We start from the raw sequence: 16,057 nt of genomic DNA, 5'->3' as shown, positions 1-16,057 counted from the left end.
ACGGGCGCCGGTTAATTGGATTTAAGTGGTCGAATTTGTTATCCTCTTTCATAAAACATAATTATCATTCTATTGGCGTGCACCACTATTAAAAAATGTGGTTTAAATAGTGTTTTTAGCATGTTGAAGTATTTCAATGACTCATAAATGAAACGAAAATCCAAGTGTATCATCCCATGTTTCATACACACTTGTTTCTGTAGCAGCAACGAACGAGTGTGTTGTTGGGTGAGAGATGAAGCATCACAGCAGTCCGTTCGCATGGGAAACGATTTGCTACAGTCGTCGTACGTCATGTTTTCCTTTCGAAATTGCACGACCCTGCTTGAGAGCCAAATAGCGCTGACGGGCTACGGCTTTGGCTCCTCGTGTTTTCGCTCGCTCTATCGCGGCTTTGGCGTTCCTTCGCTCCTCTATATTCCTCCAGGTATCATCTGTGATCCACTGCTTTCTCCGGGTGCGTAGCTCACCCAAATTAGTCTCGCCGGTGGCGATGCCGGTGACGCCATCACGGAAAACCCATGTCACTTCGTGCACGATGAGGAAAGAGCGATCCCCCATGTCATTGTTGTTACAAAACTCTGCAAACAGCTCTTCGTTTTCGCTCATCTCTTCGAGGCCATGGCGTCCCATGACGTGCCCATAGTCTCATAGCATTTAGTTGACTGTAAAAGTTCTCTTTGTCTTGCATTTCGGTAGCATCGGTTGGCGCGTAACATTGGATCATGATAAGGTTTCGAACCCGTGTTCTTAATCTGACTACAATTATCCTCTCATTAATAGGTTCCCACTTCAACGCTGCGTGCACGTGAGCGCTGAGCAGCAAACCAACTCCACGGTGGCGAGGAGCGTGTTCACCTCATAGGCCAGAGTATAGCAGTATTTGACCCGACGCCAATCTCCAAAGTTTGGCCAACGGACTTCGCTCAGTTCTAGGATCTCAAGCTTCATACGGCATGCCTCATTGGCTAGTGCCAGTTTGCCCTGCTGGGCTAGGGTTAATACATTCCAAGTTCCAATTCTTGTTCGTTGTTTCGCACTAAAAATCCTTGCCGTTGAATCAGTTCGTAATCTTTCATTTTCGGTTTCTGTAACGTTTTTTTTTGGTTTCGGAAACAGTAGGTTGTTGGCCTAAGGTCCCCTATTCACCGTGGTGGGGCTGCCACCTTAGGTATAACTTCCGGTGGAGGAGAATTTCATACTCAGCCGCTGGATGCCAGAATAGACGCTGTTTGAGCCGCACCTCCTTGGTGATCAGATGCTCGAGACGTACCTCCTCAACTGCCAACTTTTAGCTGGCAGTCTTTTGTCATCGCTTGACCCGTGGAAGCATGAGGTAGGAACTTTTGAGGACTAGAGCTATGTTGGACGCTCTCCTTTTCGACTCACCGTTTTGCAGTCCGCAGCATTATATGCACGCCGATTTAAAATCGATGAATAAGTGATGTGTGGGCACGTTGTTTTCGCGGCATTTCTGCAACACCTGGTGGATAGCGAACATCTGGTCCGTTGTAGCGCGTTCACCCATGAATCCAGCCTGATATTGCCCACGAACTCTCTTGAAATGGTGATAGACGACTGTAAAAAAAATTGAGAGAGTATCTTGTAGGCATCGCTCAGTAGTGTGTTCGCGCGATAGTTCCCGCAATCCAACTTGTCGCCCTTTTTGTAGATGAGACACACGATACCTTCCATCCATTCCTCCAGTATGTAATACTTCCTCCTCCCAAATCTTGGTAATGACCCAGTGTGTAGTGCTCTCACCAGTGCTTCTCCACCGTATTTTAGTAACTCGCTTGGTAGTTGATCTGCTCCAGCGGCTTTGTTGTTTTTCAACCAGCTAACCTCTTCCTCAATCTCTTGAGGATTAGAGGCTGGAAATCAACGCGGGTTTTGTCCTCTTTTGCTGACTATTGGGCTTCAGCTGGTTTCGCAGACCGAAAAAGGCTCGATTTGCAGCCGCAATCCGTCTTCTCACCTCGCGGGAAAGACTATTATCGTACGTCGCTGAGTACCAAGATAAACAAATTCGTCCACATCAAACTTTTAACCTTAGCACCACTTCGCCACCACTACCACGCCCGGACTGACGTTAACCACCTGCAACCATGTACTTGGTATTATTGCTGTTAATCATTAGTCCAATATTCGCAGTCTCCCTTTTAAAAGGTATGTACGCATCTTCCACGGCCCAACAGTCGATCCAGGTGATGTCGATATCGTCCGCGAAGCCCAGGAGCAGATGCGACCGCGGGACAATGGGTCCGCTCCTTTGCACGCCAGCTCTTCCTATCACTCCTTCCAATACTATGTTGAACAGTAAGTTTGAAAGAGCATCGTCCTGCTTCAGACTGTCTACCTAAGGTTACGAACGATGACGAAACTTCGTACGAAACCCATACACTTGATTTCGATCCGTCAAGCGTCGCACGATTCAATTCAACAATACCTCTCGAAGTGCTCTCTCCACCTGGCAGCCACCATTGTTTTGTCTGTCAGCAAATTTTCATTACGGTCGTTGCACATGACGGTAAGAAGGCGCTGTTTTTCTTCGCACGCCATTGACAGTTTCGTAAAATCTCCGCATATTATTTTGTTCCATACTCTCTTGCGCCTAAGCAACCACATTTTGCTCATGCTCTTTTTTTTCTTTTTGCGAAACCTTACGCTGCTTTTAATTCTATGACTTTCGGAATGTTCAGGAGCGTTGATCAACCCTCCCGACCCTTTTCTACCAAAGCTCATCACATGGTTTGTTCGTTTAGATAGGTGATGTCTTCACTCGGCAATGCTGAGACATCACACTTGGATAGTTGCACTGAAATCAATGTAAATACCCAAAGACAGGACTTTTCGAATCCATAGAATACAATTACCGTTGATCGTTGATCGCTTGCTTCTAGTACACACAGATAAAATTTAACTCTGAATTGCCGACGACTGGTTGCACTCCATCATGTGTTGCATCTTCAGTGCCTTAGTGGGGAAAGCAATGTCACATTTGCGGCACTGGATCAAGCGTTTCCGAGTTTTCCTCAATTGCCCCATTAGAACTCCCGGAATGGGCTTCACCCGGAAGTTGGTCTTCATGCCATGCTTGGACCACATATGCCTGTTATATTTCGCGAAATTGCGTAAGTCCCGCTCGCAACATACATAGTCATCGCGATAGCTGATGCACAGATGACCATCGAAGGCCTCCTGGTTTGCATGGATCGTTAGACATATTCCACATTCCAAGGGTTTCGGGTTTTCATGTCGCTGCCGGTGAGAATCCAGCTTCTCCTGGCTGTCGTACGTAAGCAAGCAGATGTCGCACGGGAAATTGCATTGAATCTGAAAACGAGATTAGATTGAGTTTTAGGTGTCTCATAACAAGATTGATCTTACTTACATTGTGAACTTTTTCGACGTGATCGCGCAGCGTCAGTTTCTGATCGAATCGTTTCTCGCAATATTCGCATGGGTAGCGGACAACCAAATGGACACAATTACGGTGATTGCGGAGAGCGTTCTTGGTGTTGAACCGGGCCGAACATTGCTCACAGGCATACTTTCGTTCGTTACCGTGGGTCTCCAAGTGACGTTTCAAAAGACTGGCGCTGCGGAATGGAACACAAATGTTAGATTACAAAATAGGTAGGCAAGGTGAACAATCGATTATTACTTACTATCTAAACGAGGCATTACACAGCTCGCATCGATTTGCGTACACTTCCGTAGTGTGAGTTTTCATATGTGCTTTCAAATATTGAGGATAGAGTGTCGTATAGTCGCAGTATTCGCACGTGAGCTTCTCCGTTCCCTTGTGCCTGTCCATGTGGATTTTAAAGGAATCGGCCGTTTTCAGCGCGGTGCCACACACTTCGCACATAAATTGTTTCTCCGGATGTGTAATAGTGTGGATCTTTCTTTCACCTTTCGACTTGAAACCCATTCCACATATGTCACAGGGATAGTTGCGATTTTCGCGGTTTTTGTGCACGAGCAGATGGCGTCCGACGGAATGCCTCAGTTTGGTTGTGAACTTGCATTTATCGCATGACCACGGCTCTTCCAACGCTTTTCCAAGGGGGTGAATCCTAGGACGTCCTTTTCGCTTGGCGCGTTCACCGCTGTTGGATTTTTCCTTTGCCTTGGCGGGAGATTTTGGTTTGACCTTTTTCCTCCTTGCCAACGGTGCATCGTCATCACTGGAGAACTCGGTTGCAAGATATAATTCCGGTTTGATTTCTTCCTCACTTTGCGGATCGTCAGGACATTCGCTGATCGCATCTTCATGGACATAGTCATTGTCTTCCGGTGGTTCCGGAAGTTCCACTTTTTCCACTTTAACAACCGTATCAAACTCCATCAGTTTACTTTCTTGCAACGCTTGCAGGATATCTTCGACCTCGGGTTCTGTTTTGCACAGTGAAACATCCTTAAATAGAGCATTAAGCTCTTCCTTGCTATCACGCAAAAGACTGGTGAGTGGTTCGGAATTGCAGTCCTTCACATCGACCAAGGCTTCCATGAATCGAAGCGACAGAATGCATCTATTGCGGTACATGGCAAAGTCCGTCAACTGCTTTAAACAAACGTCGCATACCATCCTCGGAATGTGTTGAGCCTTACTCTAGAAAAATAAAATATATATACCGTGTACGTAAAGCCACTAGTTTCCATAACACTCACCTCCTTCACCGGGAACGTAAATTTATCTAGAAACGATTGGATATCCAACGAGAGCTTCTCGAAGTTACCCTCTATGGAATACATTTTACCAGCACTCTCCGCCGCCTTGAAGCACAAACGGCACACATCGGGAAAATGTTTCAAATTGAAGCCAGTCATGATTGCAAACTATTTTTAAACTAAACTATGGAGTATTTTTAAGTAAAATGCCTTAACTACACTAATAATTATCGATGATGAACGGGAGCATCCAATCACTAAAATTGATTACAAATTTCTGTCTGACAGAAGCGGTGCTTGTAAACATGGTAACAAAAAATGGCTGCAGCATGTTGGAATGACGAGCTGACAGCATAATAGGAACCCCTCCATTTGACATAGAGGCAGAGGGATATGGCATAAAATTTATATCCGTAATAATTAGCGAAAAAGCCGTAACCAACAAAATGTACACAATTTGAGTAATTGCAGAAGTGAAAAGAAGCTAGATTTGTCTTCTAAATGCACACAAAGTTTCCTTGATATCACTTTTCTAACTATAGTGGTTTCGCAGCCCGGTGTCACGAACACTAATGCAAATCTACTGGTTGAAAATATGCCCATTTGATTTTGCTGGGAACAGCTGATCTTTGTTTACTATTTTCAACCAGTAACTCAGGTGGTGTTCGTGGCATGCAGCGTGTACGTACACGCAACACTACTAAAAGCAGAAACCACTATTGAAAATCACTGATTGAGTGAAAGGCGTAATCCCATTCTATTCCAAACGAACAAAAACAAGAATTTACGCCTTCTACTCCTTCGTTTTGTTTGGTGTTTTGTTTACGAAAGTGAAAGGCGAAACTGAAATCAACACGTAAACACGGCGATATTGTGCGTTTAGCACTAAATTGATTTCCGAAAAAACTTCATTGACTTCCGCTGCCTTTTCGTTGCGTTAAACGTAACGTCGGAAGTAATGCGCTGTACAGTAAATCTGGTTTTCTATACAGCGCACTACTTCCGACGTAATGTTTAACGCATAGGAAAGGCAGCGGAAGTCAATGAAGTTTTTTTCGGGAACCAATTTAGTGCTAACGCCACAATAGTAGAAGGCGAAACTGAAATCAAAACGTAAACACGGCGAAAGCAAATGGCGAAATTCTGTCAAAATCATAAACAAGGCGAATAGTAAAAGGCGATTCTGAAAATGATATCGATTCGAGGCGCAAAGAGACTGTATATATAGAGACATGCAAAGACGACTTCTTTTGATTGTTGTTCTTCTTCGCCAGACTTTGTTTTCATAATTTTGCTGGCGTGCTCGATAGGTAGCCGATTTGACAGTTCGATAGGTAGATTTGGTTTCACTCTTTGCGGGACTGTGTTATAAACAGACTGTAGAGGCGTACTATGGGCGAAATTAGCATTCTCAGGTATCAATTCAGGCGTAATTAAATAAATGCAATTTTTAGTGCAAAAAATATCAAATTCGTGCAGTGTTCTTAGAAAAGCAAGAAACTATGTCAGAACTATATCAATTAACCTTATTTAAGTTGAATTATTCTGTATTATTTCTAAATAGGAATTAAAATTTGATCAGCAAAATTCGGTTGTTGTTTTCGCATTGTTATTGCTTTTTTAGTTACGCCCTATTCGCGAATTACTCCCGATATAATCTTTCTCTTCGGGATTTTATATTTAAACAATCTCTCAGGGGGAAGGGCCAGAATCAGCATAACAGCATTCGATATACCGTCTACCCTCGTTGGTTTGACCGCATCTAATCTGAACACTTTTTAATTTGACCCCCGCTTATCTGCACATCGTTCAAACTAAAAATGGTTCAAACGTCATTCTGCTCATGGAACGGGGTGAAACGGAACGCAGAATCAAAACAAAATAGCAAAAAGGGTTACCATCAGTGTGTTTTTCGATGCCCACAGGGTTACTAGAAGTTCAAATTAAAAAATGAACCCCGTTGGTTTGCATGAGGTGTCGTTCAAACCAACGGGGGTAGACGGTAATTTAATTTAATGATTTTGTTGCTAAATTCGTGGCAAAAAAGAGCTTGCAACATCGACACTGCTCCGTATAATATCATACAAAGTGATAAACAAAAGAAACAGTGATGAAAATCAACAATTTCGTTTGAACCCACTACACTAAGCCGTAAACATGGCATTAAGTCGGCTCTACAGTCGAATATAAAACCTGGCTAACAGAGCTAATTGTTTCTATATCCTCTAATAGAGCTGCTCAAAAGCCACTTTTGGGAGTTGCTTTTTGCTGCTTGATCCATATTCCAGCTGTTGTCCCCCGGGTTCCTGTTCGAAAGTCCAAGTCCATTGCGACCGATGCACCATGGAATCAGTGTGATCAAACTATTATTTAAACCATATAAAGTAAAATAGTTTAAGCAACATGCATGTTTCCATTCTGCAGAAACCGAGGCAGAAACAGTCCATAGGGGACTGCATTGTTTTGATTTTGTATGGGATTTTGAAGTTTCTTGGCCTTGTTGTTTACAACATTTCTGTAACAGTGAAAGAGAATGAGAGAATTTCATGCAGTGCCCTATTGGGGCATCTCGACGGAGTTTGATGGGTGATAATTTTGTGGTAAGTGAACAGAACATGGGCACTAGGAGCTTTTTATCAAAAATCTAAGGCCGATGCAAATATTTAATTTGTTTTATGTCACCCCCCCCCCCTTCAAAAATCTCAAAATATTGAAGGGGCGAAAAAAAAAACATGGCGTCTCATGACTCCATTTTCAATAGACATTTTTTTACAAGCAACTATTTTTCAATAGTTGAAAAATATTTTTTCAATAGTTGGTAAAAATTCCAATTTTTCAATAGTTTTTTTTCGTTTGTTCCTTATTTATTTTTGTCCCCCCCTCGTACCTGATGAGAGGTCTCGGACATAAAAGAAAAATAATATTTGCATCGGCCTAAATTGGAAATAAATTAACAAAATCAAGGCCCCGGAGGAGCTGGGTACCGGTTACCCAGATTTTGCCACCAACATCGGTAACCCAGATTTCAGTAAAGGTGCCTTTACTCAGATTAGAGTAACTGCAGTTTTGCTCAATCTGGGTCGCTTTGACACCAATCTGGGTAATTGAGGGTTATCGTGTGGGCAACCATGTGCATTTGACCTGCAAAATGAAAACAAATAGTTGGTTGTCTTGGTAGTTGCTAAGCAAAATCTGAATCATCAAGCAATGGCACTTTGGGGCACACTGAAAATAATTGGCGCAAGTAAAGATGTGCTCAGCGACTCCCCCTTGGTCCTATCTGCATTTGAGAGGCTCTCTTTGTTCACTTTCTCTTTCAATTATTGCAATGTAATGGTATACTTTTCAAATACTTTTTCAGTACAAATCAAAAGACGATTGTTTTAACCATCGTTCAATGCAAGGAGATATTAACGAAAGAGAGGGAAATCAAAGAGAGCCTCTCTTCTACAGATAGGACCTTTAGACATGTTTGGCCTGATATATCACAGCATGCAGAAAACAACAATAATTTAATTTCTTGATAAGTAAAATAAACGCTCCAGCTTTATAACTTTAAAATATATTTATAAATTTAATTATTTTTATTCTCGTTAAAACATGTTTTAAAACTCGAGTCTTTTCCAGAAATAGAAATGGCGAATTTTTCAGTTTTCTCAAAATTCTAAAATACCTGTACGCATTGGAAAAACATATTTTTATAAAAAAAAAATCATTCAACCATATTAAGAAACATGTTTTTGAATATATCGTGCAAAAAAAAATTGAAAAAAAGGTTTCGAATTTGGGTGTTTGGCAAAACCGTAAAAAAGTAGTTTGTGCAGGAATTTCAAGTTGTTTTTTTTAACATTCTGCATACAAGAACCCTTTTTGAAGTATAAACTCTTTACAGGTATCAATAAAAATACTTTGAATAAAATACAAAAATGTAAAAATTGTTGTTTGTTAAGAAAATGATTGTATTTTTGCTATACAAAGTTGTGTCCATACTTTCTGAGACACCCTATAAGAACATTCGGATTTGGAATAAACAAAATTCAAAGATGATAAATTTCATACATATTTATTAAGTATCGTTTGTTAAATCTATCGCAATTCTAATATCCACTTTCCGTAAGTACACTACTTTCTGCTTTAGAAGATTCCGTATGCGAGTCAGACGATCGATTGCACTCGATCATATGTTGCAACTTCAACGCTCTGGACGGGAAGGCAATGTCACACTTGCGACACTGCTCCAACCGCTTTCGAGTGCCTCTTAAATTTCCTAGCAACATTCCCGGAATAGGTTTCACTCGGGCGTTGGTTTTGAGACCATGTTTAACCCACATGTGTCGATTGTACTGTGCGTGGTTACGCAGATCTTTGTTACAACACATGTAGTCGTCCCGGTATGTGATACAAAGATGGCCATCGAAGGACTCCGTCGTTGTGTGTATTGTAAGGCAAACACTGCATTCCAATGGTTTGGGGTTCACGTGACGCTGTCGATGTTGATCCAGCTTCTCCTGGCTGTCGAAAGTAACCACACAAACATCGCATATAAATTGACATTGAATCTGGAAGTAACAAAACACCACCAATTATTTTTATATTACGATTAAATATCATGTATGAGATATTACGTGATGCACTCGTTCGATATGATCCCGTAATATAATCTTCTGATCGAACGTCTTATCGCAATATTCACAGGGATGGCGAATGGCCAGATGGACACGATTGCGGTGGTTACGGAGAGCATTATTGGTGTTGAATCGTGCCGGGCACGATTCACAGGGGTACTTTCGTTCGTTGCTGTGACCCTCCATGTGCCGCTTCAGAAGACTTCCACTGCGTATGGAAAAGCAGAACATGAAAACATAGATCAAGTATTGAAAAAACTGTTTTCTTTGACTTCCGTTTTCTTATTTTCTTCAAAGGATAGTTATTTTGAACTGCCATTGAATTACAAAATTATTCTTCTTAATAATTATTGAACACGTGATCGTGAACATTCACTTTTTGCAACATGTTGAAATCGCAACGAATAAAAACAATTCGATAAAGGGGATTCAAAAAAGACGTTAATCATATTTTGGAAATTTTAGAGCCCTACTCCCTCTGTCACGTTTTTTTTTTCATAAACTGAAAACACGCGTTGTCTCGTTTTCTCACCTAAAACAATGAACGCCATTTTTGAATTACCCCTAATGAAAAATTATCATCTAATGTCGATAAATGTGGCTTAAAGTAAAATTAAACTCACGTTTTAAACACTGCTCCACACACTTCGCATCTTTTTTTGCCATTATCATTAGTGTGAACGCTCATGTGTGCCTTCAAGGACAGTTGTGTGTGAGAAGCATAATCACAGTAGTCACAGGTGTACTTCCGCTTCTCTTCATGCCGCTCCATGTGTGCCTTCAGTGAGTTGGGATTTTTCAGCGAGATGCCACATACTTCACATACGATTTGATTTTCTGGGTGGTTCATGCCGTGTGTTCGCAATTCATCCTTGGACTTGAAAACCAAGGAGCATACGGAACAAGAGAATGTGCGATTTTCCCGTTTTTCGTGAACGGCCTGATGCCGAGTGACGGCTATTCTGTATTTCGTCTTGAACTTGCATTTATCGCAGGACCAAGGTTCCTTTAGAATCCTGCCTTCCAGGTATTTCCTGGGCCGCCCAGGGCGTTTGGGGCTAGAGCTACGAGCAGAAGTTTTATCAGATTTTGATAAAGACGCTTTTCTCTTCACAAGCGGCCTATCATCTTCACTGGACGAATCGCTCGATTCTGATTTCATTACGGTATCACACATATCGTCATAAGAAACCTCGTGCGTCGTATTTTCCTCTTCCGAAACCAAGAGGTCCACTTTTTCCTCTTTGATAGGGAACTCATAAATAACGGGATCATACAACTTGAACTCCTGGATAATATCCTCAACCTGTGGGTCCGATTTGTTACACAGAGATAATTCCCTGAAAAGCTTGTTCAGCTCGTCCTTGCTATCTCTGAAAAGAGATGTGATGGATTTGGGATTCGAGTGCTTTAGGTCAACTAAGGCATCCATGAACCGGAGCGTAATCACCAAACGGTTTCGATAAAGGGCAAAATCGGTCAGCTGTGCCAAACAAACGCCACACACGAATTTCGGAATCTGTTGTTGTTTTTCCTAAAAAAATAAAGTTTTAATGAAGCCTTTTTTAAGGGTTGTAATATGAGTTTTGAAATTTGTAAAAAAAAATGTTTGTATATTTCTTTTTTTTTTTCTTTTTGAAAGGTTACTAGCCGGTCGCTGAATAGCGCTGAAACCTCTAAACTAGGCCTTGAAAAGGAAAGAACATAATCCTTCTGAAGCAGTTTACCAGACGTGCACGGATGGGGTGGCATCCTAAAAGACACTGTTGCAAACTGACCCGGAATGTTACGGTAGAAAGTGTGAAAATTTGTTTATGCAATTCAGTATCATAATTTATACTTTATATAATTCATTTTGGTATTTTAATGGCCATTTTTTTCTGAACTGGTTCGTTATCCAACTGAAATTAGTTGCATAATGAAAAATAGTTCTATAATATTCATAATGCAACTGGGTTGCATTATGAAAAAAATCATTGCATAAAATTTTGTATGGAACTCATTGCAAAACTCGATTTTTTCAGCACTCTTCGTTTTTTTCCAATCGGCAAGCCTCGTTGAATAAATGTACGACTCGTGCTGAAAAAATCAACTTTTTGCAACTCATTACATAAATAACGAGGTATTTTCATTAAGTTAGTAATTGTTGGTCAATATGCTTATGCGTCATTTTTTGTTGAAAAAAGCAAGGTATTATCACACAAGATAAACAAGTTTGACGATATGATGCTTGATTTTCAGTGAATCGTTTATGCTAGTTCTTCTTGTTATTATTGTTCTTGTGTCTTCAATACTGGAAACTTGGTTGATAATAATTTCAAAAAATAGAAGGACAAACTGTGTACCAACTTCTCTCCTGAAAATCAAATGTATCAAAAACAAAAAAGGATCGTGACGCTTCTTCGTTGGATCACGAAAAGTATCGGTTCTCGTGGGCACTCTACGAGTGTGCATCATTCTCTGTAGAATAAAGATACATTTAAGCCCCGAGACCTGACAGCAATCAAGCTGATCAGAAGGTGGTGCCTTTTGGTCCCCTTCCCATGAGCAGACTAAGCAGCTCAAAGTCAGGTCTTCTACATAGTTAGGATGGAGTTGTTTTCAGGCCTTAAATGTTCTATCTCATATTTATTTTGGTCATATTTGTTCAATTCTGCTATTCTGCTATTATCAACGCATCCCCTGGCTTTCACCCATCTGCGTTGTCTTTTCACTAGGCAATACGTCTACCAATTGATGTTTATGGGCTTGCCGGACCAAGTCATGTAGCTAAGCCAAACACCCCACCTACAACTGTTGGGTGGGCACCATTGTCCTGCCCACTGGTCTTTTACAGCTAGTTGTAGGTGCATGTGTGCGTGTAAGTATTGGTGTATGTGTGTTAGTGTTGGTGTATTGTAGGCGCCAACTCGTTCTAATCCACTCTGATTGCTAACACCCTATTGAACCATCTGGCAATCTATGAAATAGAATGAGTTAAGCGCCTGGAATAATAGTCAGTTAATCAAACCAGGAATATTAGTATTAAAGTGAAGATACAATGAAGCAACGTCCCGAACCTCGATGATGATGATGATGATTGTGTACCCACCATCAGCGCAAGGATTACCTATGGCTGCAGAGTCATACCGGAACGGAATGATCTACCTGATGGTTTGTTGTAGCAGGGTAAGCTAAATTCACTGGAGACCTTCGGAAAACAACATGATAATTGTTATCTCGTGACAAAGTCTGGCCACCCCACGAACATTTGCCCGGAAACCAGTTCATTTAACTTCCTTAGGCTACCCCTCCGAAATCCCCATATATGTCATGTTCAAATATAAAAAGTAATAAGGAACGAACTCACCGGGTAATCCTGACCAGCTGGTTAGCAACGTCCCGAACCTCGAGAGCACAAACCCCAAGAACCAAATGACAGGCTGCGTGAACAGTCGATCGACTGGCCACCACACGGGGGTGCTCACTTCAGTAATAATATTCAATATCAATATGTATACGTTTAAATATATTTAATATTTATAGCTTTGTTCTAATGCTATAAAATTATTGTTGAACTGAAATTTTGGTCATAGCAAACTTTGGGTTTGTCTTATTTCTATTTGTTTACTTGGCTGTCAAAGAAAAATTATCATTTCGCTAACCAAAAATTCATATTTTTTACTTGCTAATGTGAATTTTATTTAAAGTACACGGCAGCAACGACAAAAATTCAGGAAATGTTCAGAAGACTAGTGCTTAAATAGTGGATTCGACGTGGATCATAGAATCGAAAAAAAAACACTGGAATGAAAAGACTGGGAATCGAATAATGAATTTTCAGATTGATTTGGCAAGACAATTAAGAGCTATTGTAGTACCACGACATCGGGCTAGCAATTGTCGAGTATTTTGCGACTAATGGAAGCGTAGATCAAACATCTAATTTTGAGAAGGTTCAGAATCTTGGACATGGAACTCCCGTACTTAGGGTACACTTTTAGGATGTCTTCTTAACAAGCTCAAGTCTACGTACTTTACGAGTGCTGCTAAATCAGTCTTTACAAATTATCAAGCCACCGAGTTGAAGGTTATTAACAAACAGAGACTAGATTAATTGACTTACAAATCGCTCTTCTCGTAGAATTATCCGAAAAGAATAAAGCACTTTTGTGTATCACTAACAACATAATCTTTATTTATTAAACTCTCCTAATTTTTGGCCCTTATAATTCAAGGTTTCTTTGATATTTTAAAACACGAAGTGCGCGTTTAAAGGTTCTTTTGAGCAAATGTTGGCAGGTAGCTCCAGGCAAGTATCATAAAGGGTTGGGTGATATAGTTTCTGAGATTATTACGATGGATTGCAGGTGATTGCAAACAGAATTTGTGGAGATTCCAACTTCAGCATCTATCAACATCTTTACCCGTGTCTTTACCCTAGAATAAAAAGATGTTGAAATGAAATCAAATCAATAATAATAAGTACCGCAGGTTCCGACCTCGATTCCGACTAAGGTTCCGACATTGACAAGCGCAAACAATAATTGAACAAAATTATGGGTTTCAGTGATTGCTGTGATGACTAAATTCAATTTCAGTTCAGTGTCAGATATTTTATAGCATTCATATTTATGAAATTTGATTAAATATATTTAAAAATTCTTAATATTATCAGAGTGATCAGCCCCGTGGGCCACCACCAGTGAATAACCAATCGAGCAAACCCTCCAGCACAAACCGCCACCAGCTCTCTCAACCTGCGCCCAACAAATCCGATGCACAGCCCAGCCATAGCTTCACCTTAAAACCAAAATCAAGATTGCAGAGCACATTACTTCCCAAGTAACCACGCAGCTCGGGCCGCAAATCACGCACAACACGTCCCAAATGAGACAAACACTACCCGCCCGTACAACCGAAACCGATGTAGGGTAGAGAAGGGTCTCTTTCCACTACAACTCCGACTCAACTGCACCCACAGGGAGCGCACCCCACACACACACACTGCACTCATGCATCCATCACGACCCGAGCCGCACGGTCACCTGGGTTGCTTCTATCTGCATGACCTCACCCAACCCGTAACGCAGAGTTTAAATCCCTCTCTTGCATTACAAAGCAGTCCCTCTTCCCAAAGTTTGTGCGTGGTATAAATGAGATTATAAAGCTGAAGAAATCGTCACCAACACAACCGCCAACAATGAGCACTCAATGGTGTCGGCAGAATCAATGACGACCTCCTCAGTCCCAAACCCAATTATCCTACACTACCCAAGTAACCACAATGCTGAAGCCGTACGCACTGCACGTACGAAGTACATACAGACCTACCCGCACCGCCTAAACAAACCACCTAGGCCGAACACAAGCGAAAAGCGGCGCCACCACTGTTAAACCACGACTATGCCAGTAGGTATAATTATTTTAGTCATATTTGTTCAGTGTTTTCATAAACTTTAAACAATTGGCTTTTTAAGCGATGTTGAGATAATTCCATATTCTGAATCTGCACGCCAAACTGAGCCGAAATCCAAATTTTCATGAATTTTGGAGCCCGGGAACCTATTTCAAAATCAATTTGAAGTTTGTATGGGAGCGATTTATCGAATCACCCCTCGTCGGATTTTGTACTGGGCGGAGCTGTCAAGCAGTTGCCCAGCTGTCAAAAGATGATTTGAATAAATCTTCTTGAAATTGATTTTAGGTATAAAACGAAGTTCTAAAAATCTGAAAAAAAATCATAGAGGCTTAGAAAAATGTGCTCTTTCGTTTAAAAATATAAAATCTTTGAATTTTTCTAAATTTAAAAACCCAATTAAAAAAAAAAATACCAAGCAGGTGGTAGCCATTTGCCATTAGGTTCTTCCTCCTGACAGCTGCTTTCTAATCTGAGAAATAATTGATCAACGCATACTAGGTATGTAGCATTTCCTCTATACGCGTTATTTACGCACTGGGATCCAAATTTTTGAATTTCTGCATAACGATAAAAAGTTATACAAAATTTGTGTTTGTGAGCAGTGCACCATCACCTTAAACCATATGAGACGCTTCTGCGGTTACCGATAGCCGTTCACAGGAAATGGGAGGTATGCACTTCAAACGGAATCGCTCAAGTAATTTTCGTTCAGTGCATTATTTTTCCGTGACCGGAATGGTCAAGAAATTTAACACAGCAAGCCCCATTTGATTTGACGTTTCGTTTCAGCTCCGTACTAGTATCCGGAATAAAGCGACGCTTTATTATTTCTTGAGCGATTCCTTGCCTGAATTTTCCACGCATCGAGATAGGCCAAGAAATTTCTTGCGATCAGCGTACTACCCAAAAAATGGTAAACAAAACTGCCCTGATGTCGACGCAATGAATTTCATCGGAGTTTGAGGCTTGTGGGTTAAATTTGGTGCTTTTCGAAAATGTAAAAAGGGACTAATATCCTTACCTCTGGCAATTGAAACGTTACATCCTCCAGGAACGTTTTAATTTGTAGGTGGATGTTTCCAAACTCATCGTCTATTGAGTGCAACTTTCTCGATTCCGGTTTCAAACACAAACGACACACATCGGGAAAATGTTCCAAATTGAACACAGCCATGATTGAGATGCACTATTTTAGAAGTTAAGTTAAATGCACAATTTTCACGCAAAATGCACCGAAAATACGGATTTTTTGAAGGATTTTAACGACCAGAAACAGAAACTCGAGAAAACAGGGAAAACACTGATCGAACGTTATGACGTTTATCGACGTAAACAAAACTGACAGCACTAGACG

The 16,057-nt window shown here is 40.9% G+C and overlaps 2 protein-coding genes across 2 annotated transcripts; both read right to left on the bottom strand.

The window, feature by feature from the left end:
* Positions 1-2,878: 2,878 nt before the first annotated feature.
* Positions 2,879-4,961, bottom strand: LOC109426808 (zinc finger protein 62 homolog). The gene is made up of 4 exons (XM_029869573.2): positions 4,678-4,961; positions 3,672-4,618; positions 3,395-3,602; positions 2,879-3,336 (listed from the first exon to the last, which is right to left on the bottom strand). The coding sequence occupies exons 1-4, from the start codon at positions 4,834-4,836 to the stop codon at positions 2,920-2,922; spliced, it is 1,731 nt and encodes a 576-aa protein (XP_029725433.2). The 5' UTR covers positions 4,837-4,961; the 3' UTR covers positions 2,879-2,919.
* A 3,763-nt stretch (positions 4,962-8,724) lies between these two features.
* Positions 8,725-16,026, bottom strand: LOC109426810 (PR domain zinc finger protein 5). The gene is made up of 4 exons (XM_029869572.2): positions 15,725-16,026; positions 9,926-10,836; positions 9,303-9,510; positions 8,725-9,236 (listed from the first exon to the last, which is right to left on the bottom strand). Exons 1-4 carry the CDS (start codon positions 15,875-15,877, stop codon positions 8,775-8,777), a joined length of 1,734 nt encoding a protein of 577 aa, XP_029725432.2. The 5' UTR covers positions 15,878-16,026; the 3' UTR covers positions 8,725-8,774.
* Between the last annotated feature and the right edge of the window lie 31 nt (positions 16,027-16,057).

This window comes from Aedes albopictus, chromosome 2, assembly GCF_035046485.1.
Source record: "Aedes albopictus strain Foshan chromosome 2, AalbF5, whole genome shotgun sequence".
Classification (NCBI taxonomy): Eukaryota; Metazoa; Arthropoda; class Insecta; order Diptera; family Culicidae; genus Aedes; species Aedes albopictus.
This window is presented reverse-complemented; position numbering and strand designations above follow the sequence as displayed.